General features: G+C 42.2%; 1 protein-coding gene across 1 annotated transcript in view; it reads right to left on the minus strand.

Moving 5' to 3' along the window:
- Positions 1-602: 602 nt before the first annotated feature.
- galnt16 (UDP-N-acetyl-alpha-D-galactosamine:polypeptide N-acetylgalactosaminyltransferase 16) overlaps positions 603-20,245 on the minus strand; it is a 29,980-nt gene continuing 10,337 nt past the window's right edge. The window contains exons 5-15 of the mRNA XM_084013526.1: positions 18,520-18,585; positions 15,180-15,301; positions 10,692-10,779; positions 10,297-10,381; positions 9,489-9,592; positions 8,497-8,623; positions 7,548-7,640; positions 6,603-6,686; positions 5,584-5,710; positions 4,782-4,898; positions 603-1,576 (exon numbers count right to left, since the gene is read on the minus strand). Of these exons, the coding sequence (XP_083869652.1) occupies positions 1,436-1,576; positions 4,782-4,898; positions 5,584-5,710; positions 6,603-6,686; positions 7,548-7,640; positions 8,497-8,623; positions 9,489-9,592; positions 10,297-10,381; positions 10,692-10,779; positions 15,180-15,301; positions 18,520-18,585 (1,154 nt within the window). The 3' untranslated portion in view covers positions 603-1,435. The remainder of the gene's footprint in view (positions 1,577-4,781; positions 4,899-5,583; positions 5,711-6,602; positions 6,687-7,547; positions 7,641-8,496; positions 8,624-9,488; positions 9,593-10,296; positions 10,382-10,691; positions 10,780-15,179; positions 15,302-18,519; positions 18,586-20,245) is intronic.

The following is a 20,245-nucleotide window of genomic DNA, read 5'->3' on the forward strand; positions in this document are numbered from 1 at the left end:
CTGCAGTGTGGCATGCTTTGTGGCCTGGAAGGTCACAAAACTGACAAAAGAAAAACCAACCAACAAAGTTGTTGAGCCTGTTATGCTGATGATTGTGGTGCCAGTGTTTTTCTTTGAAGCGCGCGCACACACACACACACACACACACACACACACACACACACACACACACACACACACACACACACACACACACATTGTGTCCATCTTCCTTTCAGTGCCACCCTCCTTTTACTCTTAATCATCTTAAAAACAATCTTATTTATGACTCCTTTTTTTAATTTACGCCTTTTATTCATCACCCTGGCAAGTTTAGTCATAGAATGTTGCTGGAGACACATCTGTGAGGATATTCCGCCCCCTTGTGGTCACTGTGTGTAACTTCAGCTAAACAACTCACAGCTGCATTAAGCCCCACTTTCTTCTTTTAAAACCCTGCACTCTTCATCATGTCCCTCATCCCCTTAAAATATTTCACATGAGTAAAAATAAATAATAAAACAGTGCAGAAATACACTGTTACGAGTAAAAGTGCATTCAAAATCTTACTTCAGTGGCGGGAGAAAAGTATTAGAAAGAAAATGCATTTAAAGTACCAAACGAAATTAGTATGTAATACTGTTTCTTGACTTATTTTGCAAAATAACTAGCGCAGTTATTCCTTTGTTACCACATTTTTATTTCTCAAACAACATATAGAGCACTTGACACAAAAACCAAGCCGTTATCTGCTTCAAATATTTACATAAATCTTTGTAGAGAGAGAGAGAGAGAAAGAGAGAGAGAGAAAGAAAAAGAAAAAAACATTCTTTGGGTCTGACCATGCAAAACAATAAATAATGTTCCTGACGGTGCTTTGCATGGTGCTCTCAAGACTGCAATTAAAAAGAAAGAAAGAAAAGCTGAGATTTTAATTGGCTATACATAAAGCTGCCCTGGTCCACACGGTCACCCCACGCATCCCTCACACCTAAGACGAGGCAACAAGACGAGCAGCGGCCCAGAGGAGCTCCGGTCCACCTCCACACATTTGCTACGGTATGCACTCATTCCTGTTGAGCCGATCGTCACTACTCCGATTTTAAGCAAACTGTTGACCAGGATAGATACAAGAAAAATGAAAAAGTGAGATGTGCAACAGTTATCCGTGAAAAGCTTAGATTACGTAGAAGAAACTGCGGCATCCTCGGCGGATGGAGCACTGTATGCGAAAGACCTCAGATGGTTTTTGCTCAACAAGGCCTTAAAAAATGTTTTCAGCGACGGCCATCGTCACCAATTAGCAGGAGCATGAAGTTGACGTGAATGTACAGTCAATACACTCCTTCCATCCCTCGGCAAGGCGACAGTGTGCAGATGATCCCCCATGAGTCCCTCTGCAGGCCTGGTCCAGAATCTGCCCCCCACCCCCACCCCCACCCCCCATCTATGTGGCTCAGGTGATGATTTGCGGCTCCCAGGTCTGGCTGGTCACCGGGCGACACTGCGTGATGACGGGAGGGCTTTTCGGGGTCTGGCTGTCCAGGCAGAGGCCGCTGACCATGTGCTGCAGAGCCATGCCTTTGGGCTTCCACTTCTGCAAAAAAAAAAAGGCAGATAGAAATGAATTCATCCCCGTCAGTTAAGATTTATAGAGAGAGCACAGGCAACCATCTCTGGTTTGTATTATTCCCCCGATCATAAATGATGGTTCAGGTTAGCAGTGAGTAATGGACTAAGTCAGACCCGGATTACGGTAATCACATGAATGATGGAGCTGAACTCGAAAAATCGTAGTAGAGCCAGCTGAAGTCTCGGCAGCCAGAAGAAACTATTTGTTTCCACTGATAAAATGTTCTGTTTGCCTTTTTGTTGAGGGCAACTCAGTACTTTTACACAGGACAGTAAAGTACACATCTGCAGGACTTTCATGTTCATTTATACTTACAAAAGGTTACTTACTAAGTTTGTTAATGGCTTTAATTACTTTACAAACTACATAATATATGATTTAAAAAATAGATACACTCTAGATGAAACCATTATATATAAAAAAATAAATTCAAATTAGCACCATCTCGACAAACTGCAGTGCTTCTAACACATTGACATCAGTAATAACATGTTATATTATATAATAGTATAACACTCACAGAGGACAATTTTCTATTCTGTATACTTTTAATAAAATGTGATAAGTGTCTAGGAGTTGGTCAGTACAGATGTTCTATACTCAAGTACAAGTACAATTACTTGTGTTTAAAAAGACTGGTAAAAGTAACTTCTTTACTCACGTAAAAGTGATAAAGTACACACTCTTAAATGTACTCAAAGTAGAAACTATAAAGTAAAAGTATCCCTATTAAGGCTATTTCTACTGGCTGTTTTTTTCAAGGCTTACTGAATCTTCCATCATATCAATAATAATAAAAAATAATCAATAATTCCCCTCAAATGCATTAAAACTGAAGTAATAAGGAGTAGAAAGTGGGAGTAAAAGTAAAACGTTGTCAGAAACATAAACACTCAAGTAAAGTACAGTAAAGTATTTGTACTTAACGAACAGGGACGCTTCCAGAACCCAGACCTGTATAACGGGGGTCTGGGAGGGATCCAGCTCTATATTGATGCTTTTTATGTCCTCTGGCACCTCATTTACATTCATACATGTGTTCGTACTTGAAAGAAGGAGGTGTTTACCACAAAAACTGTTGTTGAGTTTCCAGATTAATTCTGAATTGTTAAAAAATATGAGAAGTTGTAGGTAATGAGTGTTATATTGAGTTGAAACCGAATATTTTACTGCTCTCACACTTACTGACGAGAGATGGAAAAACAATTATTACATTATTCATTAATAAAACACCCGTTTATGGGTCCAGCTCTATTCTCTCTATGTGTGTCTAATTGTTTTGTTTAAGTGCATGCATAATGGTTTATTAGGACACTCAGCTGGCTGTTTATTAGCCATGTAGAGATGTAAATGTTCAACTTTTCATTGTTTCATGAAGACAGCACACAGTGAAACTGAGCCTCTGCATTTAAGCCTTTCGAGTATTAGGGTTAGGGTTAAATGAGCTTCTTATCCAGTCAAATGCAACGGCCATGAAATAAATCCTTCATCTTCATAAAGGTTTATACGTTCAGTTGACTCGGCACCTCTCGAAAACCTGAACAACCTCGAGGAGTCAGCTTATCACCAAAGGTGTGTTTATGTTTTATTGCTGTACTTCCTCCTAATATATACTTATTGACGTGGCTCACTGATAAAAAAGGGGAATTCACACACAAGTTTTTCATGCTTACAAAGACAGACGAGTTCATATTCAGGGTTCGGGTTCTTCCAATTCTCAATAAAATACGGGGGTCGAGTCACTTTGTGTAAAAGCGCCGGAGCGAGTTCGACAAGAAACTTGAGACCGAAGTAGAGAGAGAGAGAGAGCGAGAGAGAGCTGCCCATAAACAGACTGTCCATAAATCAGCTGGTAAACGTGATTCCGTTATTAGCTCGCTGATTAACGAGTGTAAGAGTTGAATTCAAGGCGACGGCAGAGAATGAGTGTGGAGTGCAGATTTCTGGAGCCGTGCGGAGGCTTATCAAAGTGTGGAGGTGAACGAGAGGTTAATCTGAAAAGCCCAGAGGAGGGAGAGTGCGTCTGTGTGTCACATACATAAACACGTACTGTTATAGAAGCGCGGAGCGCCTCAAAGAGTGTGCAACAAAAGACGAGGAGGAAACGGAGAAAAAAGGTGCAACAGTGACAGTGATTAGTGCATTAAGGCTTTGTGCTATGCATGAAGCATCGGCTCTACCTGACGGGCGGTTACACTGCAGGCTCCAATATATTTGCGATTAAGTTGCAGAGATTTCTGCATCTTTGAAATATGTCTAATTCGTGCCAAATCATTTCCCAGTGTTTCATCCCCTTTATCCTCGTTGGACAAGCTTCTAAACCAGCATTGAGACCAGCATTGGGCATAAGCTCTCCAGTGAAACCCAAACTAATGAAATTCTTTCAGGATTAGATTAAGAATGTATATGTGAAAAGTAACCCAACGTTTCATTGAAGCAACGCTGAGAAAACAAACCGTCTAGACAGCTGTTCCAGCAGTGATCGACGGTGACCTGTTGCTCTGTTTTTTAAAATATTTTCCCATTTCTAAGGAGATTAAACACTCGGGACAAAAGAAGCCAAATGTCTCCCACAATGGGCAGCTTTCCAAAGAACTCTCGGAGGATTGCAACGGGCCTGCAGAGAGACGAGAGGATGGCCTCAGACACATGGTTCGGCTTAATCACTCCCCTCTTCAATCGTCATAAATCAACCACGCAGCCAGAGCCGGTCCACGTGGGAGGACGTGCGTGTTGGACATCCACAAAGGGAAGAGCTAGGAAGGAGCAGGGTGGGGTCCCAAGTTATGGGAGAATTAGATTTTTTTCTGACGCGTCTGTAAAAGCTGTCGCGTTGGTGCATCAAGGTCAACGCCGATCCGTCTGCTGGCGTTTGTATCTGAGCCTGGAACAACCTCTTATCTCCAAATCTCTCTCGTCTCATCAAGTAGAAATGAACAGCTGGATTCCAAAATGACTGATTTTCTTCCATTTTCTAATGTTAACACTTAGCCAACACGATAACTTCACAGAACATCTTGATTTTAAAAGAAATCGGGGAAGGCTTTTCATTTGCACCGTGCTCGTATGTAACGCTTTGAGGCATTCTTTAAATGCATCGTGGGAAAATCTTTCAAAATGTCACTTAAATGTTTTGTATTTTAAAAGGCGAGCACCAATTTCATCTTACCTGTCTGGGCTCTTTTGAATTGCAGGTCTCCATCTTGACCTTTGACCCCGCTGTGAAGGCTGAAATGGCCAGGCAGAGGTCCTGCTGCCGGATCAGTGGCTCTATTAGTTCCCATCTCTGCAAAAATACAGAAGAAAAAAAAAAAAGAGTGATGGCTGCTATCACCTCCATGTTTAACATTAGTGCCTTTAATGGTTTTTTCAAACTAAATTCACAATGAATGATCTTGACGATGTGCAGCGATGCGACAGGTTTGTGTTTCCAGCTGTAAGATAACCAGTAAGATAACCAGTAAGGTCCAGTCAGGACAGATGTGATACAGTTAAGATCTGGTGTAAAGAGACGCAGTCTGATGTTGACATTCCGCTCTTGGATATTCTTTTCTATCACCTGCCTGCTTGAATCTGAGCCACATTTTAAGTCCAGCCGAGATCATCATGAGGAATATAATGGTACAATCTCAACAGTGACTAAGGTTGACTAATGTGACACTTAAAGTTCCTCACGTGACGATTGGAAAGGCGTGTTTATCAGCTCTGTAACCAAGCAACAGAGCCTAAATCTTTTTAGTCCAGAGGGGAAGAAGACCCCTGAAGGATTAACGTGACAATCAAAAGAAAAGTGTATTTGTCATTATATTTTGTCCACAACCAAGCATCCATGTAATAGTTCACATTTGACATCCACATCGTCACCGTTGTTTGGGCCCCTTTTGCACATAATCCCTCCTATAAACCTTCACATGCATCATCGGGTCAAATTCCTGCACATTTTCTGGCCATAATTCAGACTTTAAGTGTACCTGCGACTGCGGCCTGATGCCTCCGATGCCCCTGCACTCCGCCAGGCCGAGGACGTCCGTCCCGCGGGTCTCCAGACACAAACCTCCTTGTTTCAGCACACTGGACACCGCCTCCTGCTCGGGGACCCTGACGGAGCCATTGACAAAGAGGAGACGGGGGCCAATGAAAGGTCTTATTATGGCAATAAAGAACAGATGGATTGAAACGACTGGTTTCCCCACTACTTGAATAACACCACTAAGTAATGCGCCCGATTACAACAGGCTCTTGTGAAAATATACAATTACAATTCGAGAAACCGCAGATATGTGGAAGCAGGAGGACATGGAGCTGATACAAGCGGAGAGGCGGGGCTTAAAGAAGCAAGCCGGTGGGATACACACTGACCCCACACTCAGATGTTCCCATCCACATCAGATATATTTAGATCCCTGGTCCCTGAACTTGGGGTCACGATACCCCCAAGGATTTGTACGATCTTTTCTGATGTTAGGAGAAGATTTTTCTTCTTACTTTTGAAATGAAATGACGACTGAAAACAATTTCTGCCTCAAAGAATGGAAACAAACACAGGCAAACAAACAAGCCTTTCCCAACTGTTGGTTTTAAATGGTGTCTGGAAGGGAACTTTGGCCCTCTTCGGTGTTAAATAACAGTCGGGCATAAAAGTCCTTTATGAATTCCAGGATAACCTGCGGACGCCGCATTCCTCCACTCAAAAATGTTATTTAGATATTTGACCTTCTTTGATTTGAAGTAAAACACACACACACACACACACACACACACACACACACACACACACACACACACACACACACACACACACACACACACACACACACACACACACACACACACACACACATCTGAACTCAAGCAGTTAAACATTTAAAATGAAAAATATTTGCACATTCACAGATTCTTGACATTTCAATGAGATTAGATGACAGATTAGAAGATTTTTTTATCACAGACACAAATAATGATCGAGCCGATCGTTTTAAGCGCGTCGTACCTCAGCTCGGGATAAACGTTCTCCATGTACCAGCGGAAAGGTTTGCAGTTCAACTTACGCCGCAGCGTCAGACGGTCTGCGATGCTGCGAAAAGGAAGCGTGGGAGAGAGAGAGAGAGAGAGAGAGAGAGAGAGAGAGAGAGAGAGAGATAGCAGTGGAGAGGAGAAAACATAAAAGGGATTGATGGAGAGGAGAGATGTTAAAAAGTGAGATACTGATGCAGAGAATTCAGCTGAACCTACAGACTCGACTAAAGAGGATCTAATTATTAATTGGCTTCTGTTTAATCCACAGCACAGACTGTCCTCTTTGTGTTTCTTTGGCGTTGGCGTAGAGTACAGACTAATAATCTATTAATCAATAAACACAAAAGGAATTGGCAACAAAGAGGAATGCCAATATTTCTCTGGTTCCTGCTTCTCAAATTGTGAGCTGCTGCTTTTCTCTGTTATATATGACAATAAACTGACTCTTGGAAGGTTGGATGAAACAGGGGATTTAAGGGCTCTAAGATAATAATACTAACAATTATAATAGTAATAATAATAGGACATAACGAACTAAGAAAATAATCAGAAACTGAATCTATAATGAAAATGATCGTTAGTTGCAGCACTAGATACAAAATGTTGTATCAAACATGATATCTGAGATATACTCACTGAGATTATAAATAATAATAAATCTAACCAAACCTGCTGTCTGTTACAGTGTAACAGACAACCCTGCTGTCTGTACTGTACTTGGAGAGGAGAATGTGTTACAGTGTAACAGACGACCCTGCTGTCTGTACTGTACTTGGAGAGGAGAAGGTGTTACAGTGTAACAGACAACCCTGCTGTCTGTACTGTACTTGGAGAGGAGAATGTGTTACAGTATAACAGACAACCCTGCTGTCTGTACTGTACTTGGAGAGGAGAAGGTGTTACAGTATAAAGGACCAACCTGCCGAAGGCCTTGCCCTGGGCTGAGGGCCTTGCAGAGTAGTAGTACTGCTTATACTCGTCCATCCACACCTCAGCGGCCCGCCGGGTGTTCCTGCGCGGACACAGACACACAACACCTGCTCAGACAACGCTGCTGGCATTCCTGCAGGCAGCTCTAATGACACACACACACACAAAATGGCCACGTCTCCATCAGGAATGTCACCCTGCATAAGCTCCAGGTGCATTTGCAAATGAAGGCATGAAGGCAGATGAGACAGTCGGCTGCGTTTCAGAACAATCCCACTTGCAGCATAGTTTCACCGCACATAAAGCCCCTAACGCAGGGATTCCCTTCTTTTATTATGACTATACAGTTGGGGAGCTGCAGGACTATCAGTACAGCATCATTCAGAAAAAAAGGGGGAATAACACCTGCACACCATCCATCCACAATTCATTCAAGGCCATCGTTTCCATCCTGTTTTCATCTTCTCTCTGAATATTCATGGTGGTGACTTACTAAAGAAATCAGACCTCTAAGAGACGCTTGTGTGATTCCAACAAACAACTGTAGTTAAAAATGGCAGGCATGACAGTGATGAGGAAACTCAGATAACAATTTTAAAGAAATAACAAAAAATAACAATCAAGTTATGCAATTATCAATCTGTTTTTGTTGCTAAATTATATAGTTTCCTTGCAAGAGTTCCACCTGTTGGAATCCTGGAAATTAAACTATTTCAAGCTGAGGACTTATATAATATATTTTTGTTATGTGATGCCCGGGTGAAGATGTTAATGACATTACTCATCTCTCACTCGAAACATGTCAAAAGTGTGAAGCTGAATCACGTGAGGCTTAAGATTTGAATTAACCGTCCTGGCAGTCGGTCACTTGTCCAGCCCTGCGATGACGCCGCCAAGCAGACAGGACGGCAGGTGTCAACACGGATCGACCCACTCACTTGATGTAGGTGAGAGCGTTGCCTTCTGGGAAGTCGTACGGGTGCCGCTTCCTGAACACGTGACCCACGCGGCTGCATGGAAGGATCTCCAGGCTTCCTCCGCACATCCACACCCGGAATGAAAGCTCTGCGTGGAGACAGACACCGAGGATGAGGTCAGGTATGCAGGCAGTTAGTTCGTTGTCTGTCTGCCTGTCTGTCTGCCCACAGACACACACACACACAGTCTGATCGGCATCCCAGTCGGCCCGGTCGTGTTCACCTGCTACATTTTGTGCAGCAGATGGCGATAAGCTGTAAATCAGCAGTATGAAAGCTGCTGTTGGGGATGATTTAACGCTCTGCTGGCTCGCAGGTTCCAAGGACACACATCGGCATTTTCAGAGAGCGTGCTGCCGAGCCTCTGCAGCATCCAGAAACATCTGCAGCAGTCCAGAGCCAACGCAAACCAAATACACAAAACAAGGCCATTAAAATGTCCAGTTTAATGAGCTGGATTTGATTTTTTCATTGCTTTCAGTGCTCATGACAGCTGCGTCATTGGAAACAGCAGTTGATTTCAGCTAGTGATGTTCATCCAACTTAGTGAACACAAGAATAGAAAAATCATTGTTCTAATAAATGTAAGTACATTAATGGATTGCAACCAGGTAACATCTTTTACAACTCATTGATTATCCTTTTATTGGGGACTTGTTATATATTGGGTTACAATTACAATCAGTATGCTTTTTATTTTGTAAAGTAAAGTGCATAATCGAAGAGATATCTGACCACCTTTTGGAAAAGCATCAACATGTAAACATCTTTTAGAAAAGGAAAGAATTACCATTGATGAATGGGAATCAGGATTATTTGCAATGTTATGATATGTTTGTTTTCCAGCGAGTGAAGCTCGGTCTTGTGTATTTATTTAAAGACACTGAGTAGGATGTCTGTGAAGGATGATTAATAGAAAGTCATTCATCTGACTCAAGTCAAAGTGAGCTCACCAAAGTTCTCCCCTCCCCAGATGTCCATGTGGGTGTCATACTGGCCCAGGTGGTTGAACCAGCTCTTGTCCATGACAAAGATCCCACCAGCGATGACAGGAGTCCTGCAGAGCAGAGAGCAGGACAGAGTTTGGGACATTTTTATAAGCCTGACGAACGACGATGATGATGATTTCTAATTTGGCTATTTTCCAATTTTCCATTTCCAATTATCAAAATCACCCAAAAAAATGGAGTTAATGATTTCCATGGGTTAACAACAAATCAAAGTGGGTTGTTGAGCTTGAATTCCCACATTTGCCACCATAGTTAGACGTATAATGAGATGTGCAACAGTGCAGCTCCACAGGCAGCGAGAGCTCCGGGCTTACAGCGTGTTCATTTAATTGAACATTTCTTTAGGAGTGAAGCACAAAATCAAGGCCTTGAGGTGTTATTTGGGGGAAGGTCCTTGAGTCAAAATCGATGTGTTGTGCGTTCCTGAATTCTTTTGGTAGTATTTTAGTGTAGAAAAACATCCAAACATGGAGCACGGAGAGCAGGAAGCACATAGGGGCTTAAACAGCTGATTCTTCCTGCCACAAGCAACGCAATTTATTCTGTAATCACAAATGTCCCGACGTGACTGTAAATAAGAGAGAGGCAGAAAAGGTTTCAGCTTGTTAAAAGAGACGGAAGCTGATGAATAACTCGAATGTGACCATAATCTGACCTTTTTGTCGTCTGGGATCACTAGAAGAGAATCTAGGAGGAGGAATATATATATTTTTGTATTTTAGCGTGTGTCACGATGATGATGTAGACGGACCTGATTGCCTGTGTGGGGTCGCTCCTCGCCATCTTCTGCTCGATGGGAATCTGCTCCCATTTGAAATGGAGACTCCAGTCAAATCCTGAGAAGAACCAGAGCAAAAAACGTCAGATCCGGTTACCATCACTTCTGAAGGTTCGGTTGAACCGACTTGTGTGGTTTAACCTTTTTAAACGGGCCGCTATTGAAGGAAATCTTTGTATATCTTCACATACTTTTACCGCCAGACTGATTTTAATCCGTTTAGGAATGTCTATCATGAGTTTTGAATTGTTCTGGCAGCGACAACGTAAGAGGGAGTTTTAGCAAAAGAGGGGTTTTCCCCCGACTGGCCCGACAGCTGTGTGCTATCAGCTTTACTGTATGGGATTCGTGTGTTGTGTCCTCCTGACCTCCTCTCAAGTCTGCAGAGGCAGCCAAATAGGCGAAGTTATCCAGGCTGATGACGTCAATGATGGGGCTGACCACTCGCGTGTGATCCTGCGTGAGAGAAAGACAAACAGACACATTATTATTGAGACACCACTGACCTTTTTTTACATCTGAATGCTGTTTTTGGACAGGTTTATCTCAGTGATTTTACGTTTTACATTTAAGTTTTGTGCGATGTGATTATCAACGACACAGTAATTAATTCTTCGTCAACCAGATTGTCGGTTAAGTACCTCAACAGCCTTATTTTTCTGAATAATAAGGACGGGAACTTACAGCTCTTTTGAATAATGGATAAATTGCAGGGGAAAGATTTATGGCACGGTGTTAATTGCTCCCAGGATGCATGGAGATGGGAAACAGGGAGGTCAAAACTCTTCTATCAAGAAGAATGATGGAACTAATCCCATGGAAAGACGTTTCAGGGAAACGAAGCATCGCATTTCACCTTTGTTTTAATTAAGCCGACGTGATTAAGTGCAGCAAGAGAGGTGGTAATGTCAGGAAAGGAGAGAGGCGTGTTGGAGGTGTGGACATTTTGATTGTGAGACTTAAAGTAAAGTACTCAGGAAAAGTTAGTCTGCTAGCTGCTAAGCTCATTCATACGGTGTAAAAGTGTGCCAGAAGATTGCAGCACATATTTATTTATGTATTGAGGTGGAGATGCAGCTCTTTATGACAGATTCTCACTCTTATCCATTATAATCATTGTAAATTTGAATCATCGACAGGTGAATTGTAGTGGAATTGTGAGGCCAGTGAAGATTCACACCTCTAATTAAACATGAATAATAACAACAATTAAGCCCTTCTATTTAGCATCAATAAGAACAATAAAATAGTTCTATATTACAAGAGTCGTTGGAGTTGAATGGAAATGACAATTCATGAGACTATAACTTTAAAAAAAGACTGTTAGAGACTGTCTAAAAGTTCTATAACTAAAACTTTTTTATTGAACAATATTTCAATCAGACAAGAATCTTCCTCAGGATCAAAGTTCAGCAAAGTGATTAATTTTGCTTTGTGTGTGTGTCAGGGAAATAAATCGATATGTACCAGCGTGATGAACATTAAATGTCAGACCGTTCTCGGCGGAGCACTGACTCGGTCTCCCACTGGAATATGTAACAAGAACCCGCTTTAATGATTGATTAACTGCCTGCTCTGATAAGGAGAGATGATCACTGTTAACAGCCCACCTCTCTCTTCCTACTGACCTGGGAAATTAAAAACATAAGAATGAAAACTGAGTCGTTAAAACCAGTCATTTACTGCTTATATTGGGCAGAACATAAGCACCTCCGGATTCTTCCCACAGTTCACAGCGGACAAGAAATTCACGACAAATAAACTGTGAAACCGGAGAGCACTGATTGTATGTGTGTGTGTGTCGAGTCTGCATCCGCCTGTAAATGTGTGCAGCGCTGCCGTTTGCCTGTGAAGGCATCTGCATGTGTTTGTGTAACGGCTTAACATCGGGACAATCCGACAGACTTTCCAATTAGAGCCGACTCTCTCCGCAGAAAAGGGTTCAAAGGTTGAACCCTTAGTGAACTTTGCGTTGGTTGCATCAAAGAGTGTGTGTGTGTGTGTGTGTGTGTGTGTGTGTGTGTGTGTGTGTGTGTGTGTGTGTGTGTGTGTGTGTGTGGAGGGGAGGGGGGGATGCCACTCTGCCAGAAAGTCATTTGGAAAGTGACGCTCTGAACAGCTTTAAGCAATAGACATTTACGGGCTTTTAATGAGCCTCTGTGATTGGCTAATGCATGGAGAGGCTGCACTTACAAAGATGGATGAAGGCGATGATCTCTCAGCAGCTCGGCCCTATTACTCTCTTTTTTGTCCTCTCTTTCTACATCTGCGCTGTATGTCAATTTTGGCAAGTGATACGATTTTTTTTTTTTACGATGTGCAACTGGAAATGTGTCTTTGTGGCATTTGAATTTCACAGTTTCCAAATGTCACGTGGTGTGTGTGCAGATGTGTATGGCTTTGCTTCATCGCCCAGTAATGTCACACATCGGCCTCTGAGAAAGAGACCAACGGAGGATGGACTATTGTTTCTGCCTTGAATCGTGTTCTCTGCCCGACATGCGTATTGATCACAGACACGTGTGGAGAAACACGACACAAGTATTCTCTGTGGATGAAGGTTAAATCTCAACGCTTGTACTCCTGCAATCTACCTGAAAACCTGCAATCACGGATCTCTAATCTTGTATATGTGGACACACAGATCCAGGACACACAAAGACAGGCATACATAATCATAAAGATTATGTGAGACAAATGTTTCCCAACATGACGTCGGGTCCCACGATAAATAAAAGGGGTGGTGACAGACAGCACAATCTGCACAATGATTAACAGGACAGAAAAGACATAGTTCTACACAAATGATTGTTTGTTTTGTTTATTTAAGACTTCTAATCTTTGCATTTAATGTGAATAACTTCTCCTTCAGATGAAACCAATGGTTAGTGAAGAAAGGCAAAAAGAAGAGGTGATATTACTCAACCAGGGATGATAAATGATTAGCTAATTGTTAAGTGTATGACTTCATAATTGTTCTCCACGGTCTAAAGAAAGGTGCTAAATGTCACCCCAACCTGGAGATTTGGAAAGCGTTTCACTTTTCATTACTTAAATCTCTAATCCCCCCAAACATCTGTGAGCGGAGAGCTCATCATAGGTATTTAATTCCAAATTAAATGCAAGTGGATTCATCTGCTGCTCTCGATTAACAAATGAACAGTGTCATTGTGTTGCATCAAAAGAACGTGGACGGTGATCCTTCATCAGCGTTCCTGCTCTCTCTCTTTATGAACCAGACCAGGGAAGGATCCAGGACCGGCTAGCAGCCGGGCCCAAGGAGCCGTTGAATTATCACTGAGCCCGGCGCTCTCATGAATGCCAGGACTGAAAGATTGTAATGAAAGCTGAATGAGTCATAGCTGCCCAGGGCCAAGGATGAGTGTACGGCAACACAAACACGATGTGCACACACACGCACAATGGTGTCGAGTCTCCTGAATGTAGCATTGAGGGGTTTTATACAGTAGATTAATTTATGTTGTTTTTTTTTGCATGCAAAGTTTTTAGTCTGGGTTCTTGTCTGGTTTACTTTTGTCCTTCAGAAAACGTTCTTTTAAAAGGAATCGTTGGAGTTTGGGAGATATTCTGGTTTTCTAAGGCTAGAAACTTCAAAGTTCAAAGTTAACAGAATGCACCTCTAAAGCTCACTAATTAACATGTTATTCCTCCGTTCTTCCATCTTGAGAAACATTGAAGTGTAGAAACGGCAACTGTGAGCTCAAACGTGATAATTAGTCACCTTTAAAAGTGCTAGAAGGCGGATTGTATTATCTTCAGACAGAGCCATGTTTACATTACACGTCTCGGCAAACACTAGGCATTAAAAAAATGTCTGTGCATCGGCAGGATTGGAGAAGATTCAAAAAGCAGAGGAGGAAGAGGAGCAAAAGTAGACAAGAGAGCTCAATGTTTGTGAATAAACCCAGACGCAGTACTTCCTTTAAACCAGAGTGTTGTGGCCCGCGATGGAGGATGGCCGAAGATTTGGGGGAGTAACGTCGGGGGAAGGAAGAGACAGCCAGCAAACAGCTTATTACTCATTAGCAAGTGATGAAAGTTTCCATAGCTACATATCTCTTTATCATAACGTCTCGGTGCACACGCTCATCTCCCCCGACGCTCGCGTGCCTCGAAATCACATATTTAGCCGCTTTGCTTTTATGCTGTTTAATTGGTACATAACAGCAGACAGAAACAGCGAGGGCTCACAATCACAACGCCCTTAAAAGGTAGACAGAAAAACACCAGTGAAATTAAAAACGACGGAGAAAAAAATCCCTCCCCAATAATGAAAAGTGGCTGTTTTTGCATATCGTCCTGGTCACGTTTTTGAATTGAGAAACATTCATGCGTGAGTGTGATGGTAGTGTCCCTGGTGGGATGCATAATTGAATTTGTAGGATGTAGCGCGAGGGGGGAGAATCTTCCCACTGCATTATATATTTTTTTAAACATGTTTTTGATTAGATGTGAATCCAGCATGCGGCCTGAAGCGAGAAGAAACTCTGTCACAACACAAACCACCGCAGCAAAACACAGACTGAACTAATGCGGTGAAACACTCCAGTGGAAAACGGCTCCACACTCTTTCCACAAGCGGCGAGGTTGAGGTGAGCTTTCTCGTATAGTATGACTTCAATCCACGAACAAATTGAGCGTGTATTTAAAAATGTGCAATGCCAACAGATTACATCACGGCCCATAAAATCCACCCTGAGAAGGAGAAAATTCCCCCTCTGTGTTACATCACAGGGAAACAGCAACTCATGTGTGTGTGTGTGTGTGTGTGTGTGCTGCATGTATTAAGTGTCTAATTGGGGAGTGTGAATGACTGTAAGCGCGTGGGTTTGTACCTCCTTGACTCTCTGGATCATCGGCTGCAGCCAGTCGGCGTTGACCTCGCAGTGGCTGTCCAAGAAGGTCAAGATGGAGGCCGAGGCCGTGTTGGCTCCTCGCACACGTGATCGGATGAGACCTGAGGGAGGGAGCACGGATGACGTTAAGGTCTGAAACCGGTCAAATATCTACAATCTGATGAAAGTGATTGCTTCACTGCAAGTTGGGACATTTTAATGTCCGATGTTGCAAAAGAGACCGCCGGCATGAAACTAAAGCACATGACTGCATCACCTTTTTAACTGTTGTTTTTAATATAAATATCCCTTGAAAGTCCCACAACTTTAAGTCCAATACTGTTGCCCATAAAGTTGGAATATTGTGTTTATTCCTATTTAAATGCAACTGTAATCACGTTTGCCCAGGAGCGATGATCACATTATGTGTCACAGTTACCCAGGTGAAATGTATTCATACATCATATTTGTTTGGTGCTATAAAAGACAAGACATTTGCAAATTATTCCCACTTTATGGGTGAGCCTGTAAATGACTGGAGTGCATTTTTAAAAAGGAAAAAAAAAAAACCCCACTGTAACCAAATGTTGATTAATGCTCTCTCTGCTTCACTGTAATGTTTTCTCCTTTGATTTCCAACAATGCCTTGCAAAAAGCGCCAAGTGAACAGGTGTGCTTCAGGTATGGATCACTTCAATGGGTGAAAAGATTGATTGCAAAAAGTTTCCTCCAGATGGCTCGTTGCATTCTAGTCGACTGAGTCCTGCGTTTTTTCCTGCGATTTCTCCTTGTTTTATTCCTGGAGTCATTACAAAACATAAAGCTTTTTATTAAGTGACTCAAGTTTGAATAACTTGTTGGTGAAAAGGTTTCTACAGAACAAAAAGCCTTTTGAAAGAGAGCCAGTTAATTGGATTTATCCGAAGTAGAATGTGTCTCGTTTTTTTGCCTATCCGATCCACAAATTACCGGTGAGACAAAACGTGTTAATTTGGAGCTATTTTTTACAAAAAAAAGACAACAACACCACCAAGTTGAGAACAGAATTGCTACAAGCAGGGGAGGAAGAGTAATAAAATGTCTTTCTTCATCAAAAGTGTGTCTACAATCACAGTAATTTGCATCAGACACAGACAAGTGTCTGGATCATCTTCAGTTAATTAAACAGATGTATCTCATCATCTGAAGAGTCCACATTCAAAGATCATTAACATTATCATTAAAAAAACTGTTTGTGAAGATAATTGTGTTTTTTTTTAAAGAGCACAAAAGAAGCCTTGAAGCTATTTGTACCTGTTAACTTTACTTTTCATGTTTCTCGGATTAATTAAACGTTTTCTTTTTTTTTCTCTCTACTTGAGCAGCTGACAGCTTCGGCAGGGGGGACAAAAACAGATGAATTTGAGCTATAAAGAGATATGAGTCAGAGGGAAGGAGGGATTATTCCTCAGAGGTGCACTTTATAAGTATCCATAGGGTGCTTTCACACCAAACCCGTTATAATAAACTCACTATAATAAACTATAATAAACCCTTTGCCCCGGTAACGCGGTCCGTTTGTGGTGCGAAAGCAAAAAGAACGAACCACAGCATTTTATGATTTTAGAATGATTTCAAAAGATAAACTATACTCACAAATCCATCTGTTGATATTGAAATCTCTTCAGGAAGCATATCTTATTATATACATTTATAACTTATTCATGCAAATCAACACGTTTGCACATCAGCTGTTAAAACCTAACTAATATCATTTAATTCATATGAATGTGACTCTTGATGATGCAGCTTGACAATCATCTAATCAATGAGTCACCTGTCTGTCTGACTGTCTGTCAGGCTGTTTGTTGAAAGGCAGCGTGAACAGGAAGTGGACCAAACGAAGCCCGCAGGTCTGAAAGCACCCTAAAGACAATGAGTTCATTGAGAAGAAATGGGATGTAACGGACACCAGTGAAGCTTGGCTCGGTGCGGCTCACTGCAGTTTGGTAGTAAAGCAGCACATTGTTGATCCAAACACAGAAGGCTGGATGAATAACCTGCAATATTTATGTCACAGTGAGTAAATCCCATTGAGCACCAAGCAAGTGTGAGTCTCTCATTGCGTTCCCTGTATGTGGCTCTCAGCTCCGAGCTAATCTTTAGAAACAGGTCAAGAATACAAAGCTCTATTTTTAGAAAGGGTTCAGTCATTTCCAAACACTAGTGGCGACTGTCGTTTTTAAACAAACAGAGCAAAGTGCGTTTTGTAGAGACTTTCCAGTTGCAGATTTACAGCTGGGGATGTCCCGATCCCATCCGAAGATCAGAATCTGCCTATAGAGATCCCAATCTGATCCTTGTGATCCATTTTACAGCTGAAACACCGGTGTTTTTCCTCGTCACGCACATCAATGCAACGAGCGCAGCTCTCCAGGCAGCAAGTTTGACCCGTTAAAGGAGAGAAAGTCAATGACGCTTGAAGGTGTGAAACCATTAAGAGCAGAAGAACCATTTTTTACGTGGGTAGAAAATCTCTGCATTTCATGGGTCATCCAGTTAAAAACAAGTCGGGATTATTAAGTTTTATCAAAAGATAAAATCTTCCGTCTACAGCGAGAGGAGCGACACAAGCAGCATCTTAAATGAGAGGGATTATCGTTAAATCACCCACACAACATCAGTAACACTGGCTCTTTTGTTTTTTTAGTTTAACTTTCCTGTTTTTTTGAGGATTTACAGTGATCTAATTCAGGGATTCATTCAAATCAGAAACATGCAAACAGTAAGGTTTTCTACATTTCGCGATTTGAAAATATGGGGATGAAATGGAGACATTTGTAGAGTGGATGATAACCAAATGAATTGCTGATGTGAGGTTTATGCAAATGGACTTTGGTTCCTGATTGTTGATCATGGCACATAATTCATAATTAAAGGTAATTACGAAGCAAGAATGCCAAACATTCTGTGTTTCCAGCTTCTCAGATGTGAACATTTATAGCATTTGCGTTGTTTCAAACAATCAATCAATAAAACTTTTGCTTGTAGCAAAGAAATACCAACTGTTTTCCCCCTCAAAGGTTTATTTCCCCAGCAGGATATCAACAGCGTTGCATAACCTATGAAAAATGTTCCTTCCTGCTTCTTTTATTGTTCTTATGTTTTATTGATTTTACTGATTTTATCTCACTGGGCAGCACTTTGGTAAACATTAGCGTTTGGAAAAATGTGCTATATAAATAAAGTGGATTGGATATTGACGATACAATAACTTGTGCTTCTTAAAATGTATAGCACATACCGCACATGTCTCTTTTTATTATCATCCACATCCCCCCTCGTCCCCCCCGACACTCACCCTCTCTCCTGCCGTTCCTCAGGCAGCGCACTTTGGGGATCTGGGAGAGCAGCTGGCAGTCCTCAGCTGGAGGAGGAGAGGAGATGGGATGTTATGGTGGAAGGCAGAACACACACTGAGAAAACACATACCTCCTCGCCTCACACTGTCACTCACATGTACGCCACACATATGTGGATTTAGTGCACTTAACCAACACGTAAACGCGGTCACATGATGAGATCGTTACACGGATACGCATCCGCGGTAAAAGCCACCGAGACCACATGACCTAAACACATCACGCTCAATCACAACATCCATCAGAGAACAATCAGCGAACAATCAGGAACACGTCAACTGAAAGAGCAGTTCAGAGTCACTGAGTGCTCAAACAAAAAGATTCTCCTTTCACCAGATAATTCAATTCAAAATCCTTTTTCCGTAAACACAGCGAGCGAGCGGTTTCATCCCCCCCCCCTTTTCAACATGAGACAATCTCTGGAGCAAACCATTTGTTGATGCGTACGGATGGACATCATTACAAACGGCATACAAACACAGGTACACACACACACACACACACACACACTAACGCATATCCTTGAGAGGATTAGCATTAGCAGCAGAGAGTGAGTGTGACCTTGCTGAGGGATTGTGGGTAGATCAAGCAGAGACCCCCCCCCCCCCCCCCCCCAGCAGCGATACAGCCGTATGCTGACAGGAACGAGCATGACAAGTTGTAATCCTCGTTGATTAAATTTGCTGTGTGTACAAACGTGTTTGTTTGCATTTTAGCTGTCGTATCACAGGGGACATGTGTGTGTGAAAGCAGGAGTGTATTAGTCCTTTAGTGGTGCTCATAAGGAGGGGACAGCCGGTCTGTGTGTGTGTGTGTGTGTGTGTGTGTGTGTGTGTGTGTGTGTGTGTGTGTGTGTGTGTGTGTGTGTGTGTGTGAGGCTTAAAGCACTCAGGAAAGAAGAGCAGAAAGTCATAGATCACACCCACTGAGCAGATGTTGTAGCCAGATTGTGTGTGTGTGTGTGTGTGTGTGTGTGTGTGTGTGTGTGTGTGTGTGCACATGCACTAGCATACATTATACACTTAGATGCCTGCGACTGCATACTGTATGTTCCGAACTATATTCCCTATTCACACAATTAAAAACGCCAGACTGCACACAAAAATGTACAAAAAAATGAAAGAGTTTCTTGACAAAAAACGAAAAAGCAGATAAAAACAGATCAGCATCGAACAAAGTCGTAAAAACAGAACAATGTTGTCGTCTGAACCCACAGCAAAGATCGCTGTCCTAAACGGAGGACAGTGTCCTCATGATTAAGGCAAGCCTTAATAGGATTAAGCTCAGGCAGGGCGATCCTTCCCCCCCCTAGCTGACCATCGTCCCCCCCCACCACCTCGTCCAGCCGTCTGCCTGCGGGATCCCAAATGGCTCCTGTGAGTGTGTGATTGTTTATCTCTCCTGGCGGGCAGGTAGCAACCTGAGCGTTGGCCTTTACCAACAGCGTATGAATGTGTGTGGGAGGGAATGCTTGTGTTGTAAAGTGCTTTGAGTGTTCATTAAGACGAGGAAATCGCTAATTACGCTTCAAACTACCAAGGCAACACAAATAAGGACACATGCGGTAAAGAGTTTGTGTGCACTGAATCAAGATTAGAAGATCAATTATTCACTGCAGAAACAGGCCGCTTTAAAAATCAGAGTTTGAAATTATTCATAAAGAAC

Source organism: Eutrigla gurnardus, assembly GCF_963514095.1.
Source record: "Eutrigla gurnardus genome assembly, chromosome: 7".
Taxonomy (NCBI): Eukaryota; Metazoa; Chordata; class Actinopteri; order Perciformes; family Triglidae; genus Eutrigla; species Eutrigla gurnardus.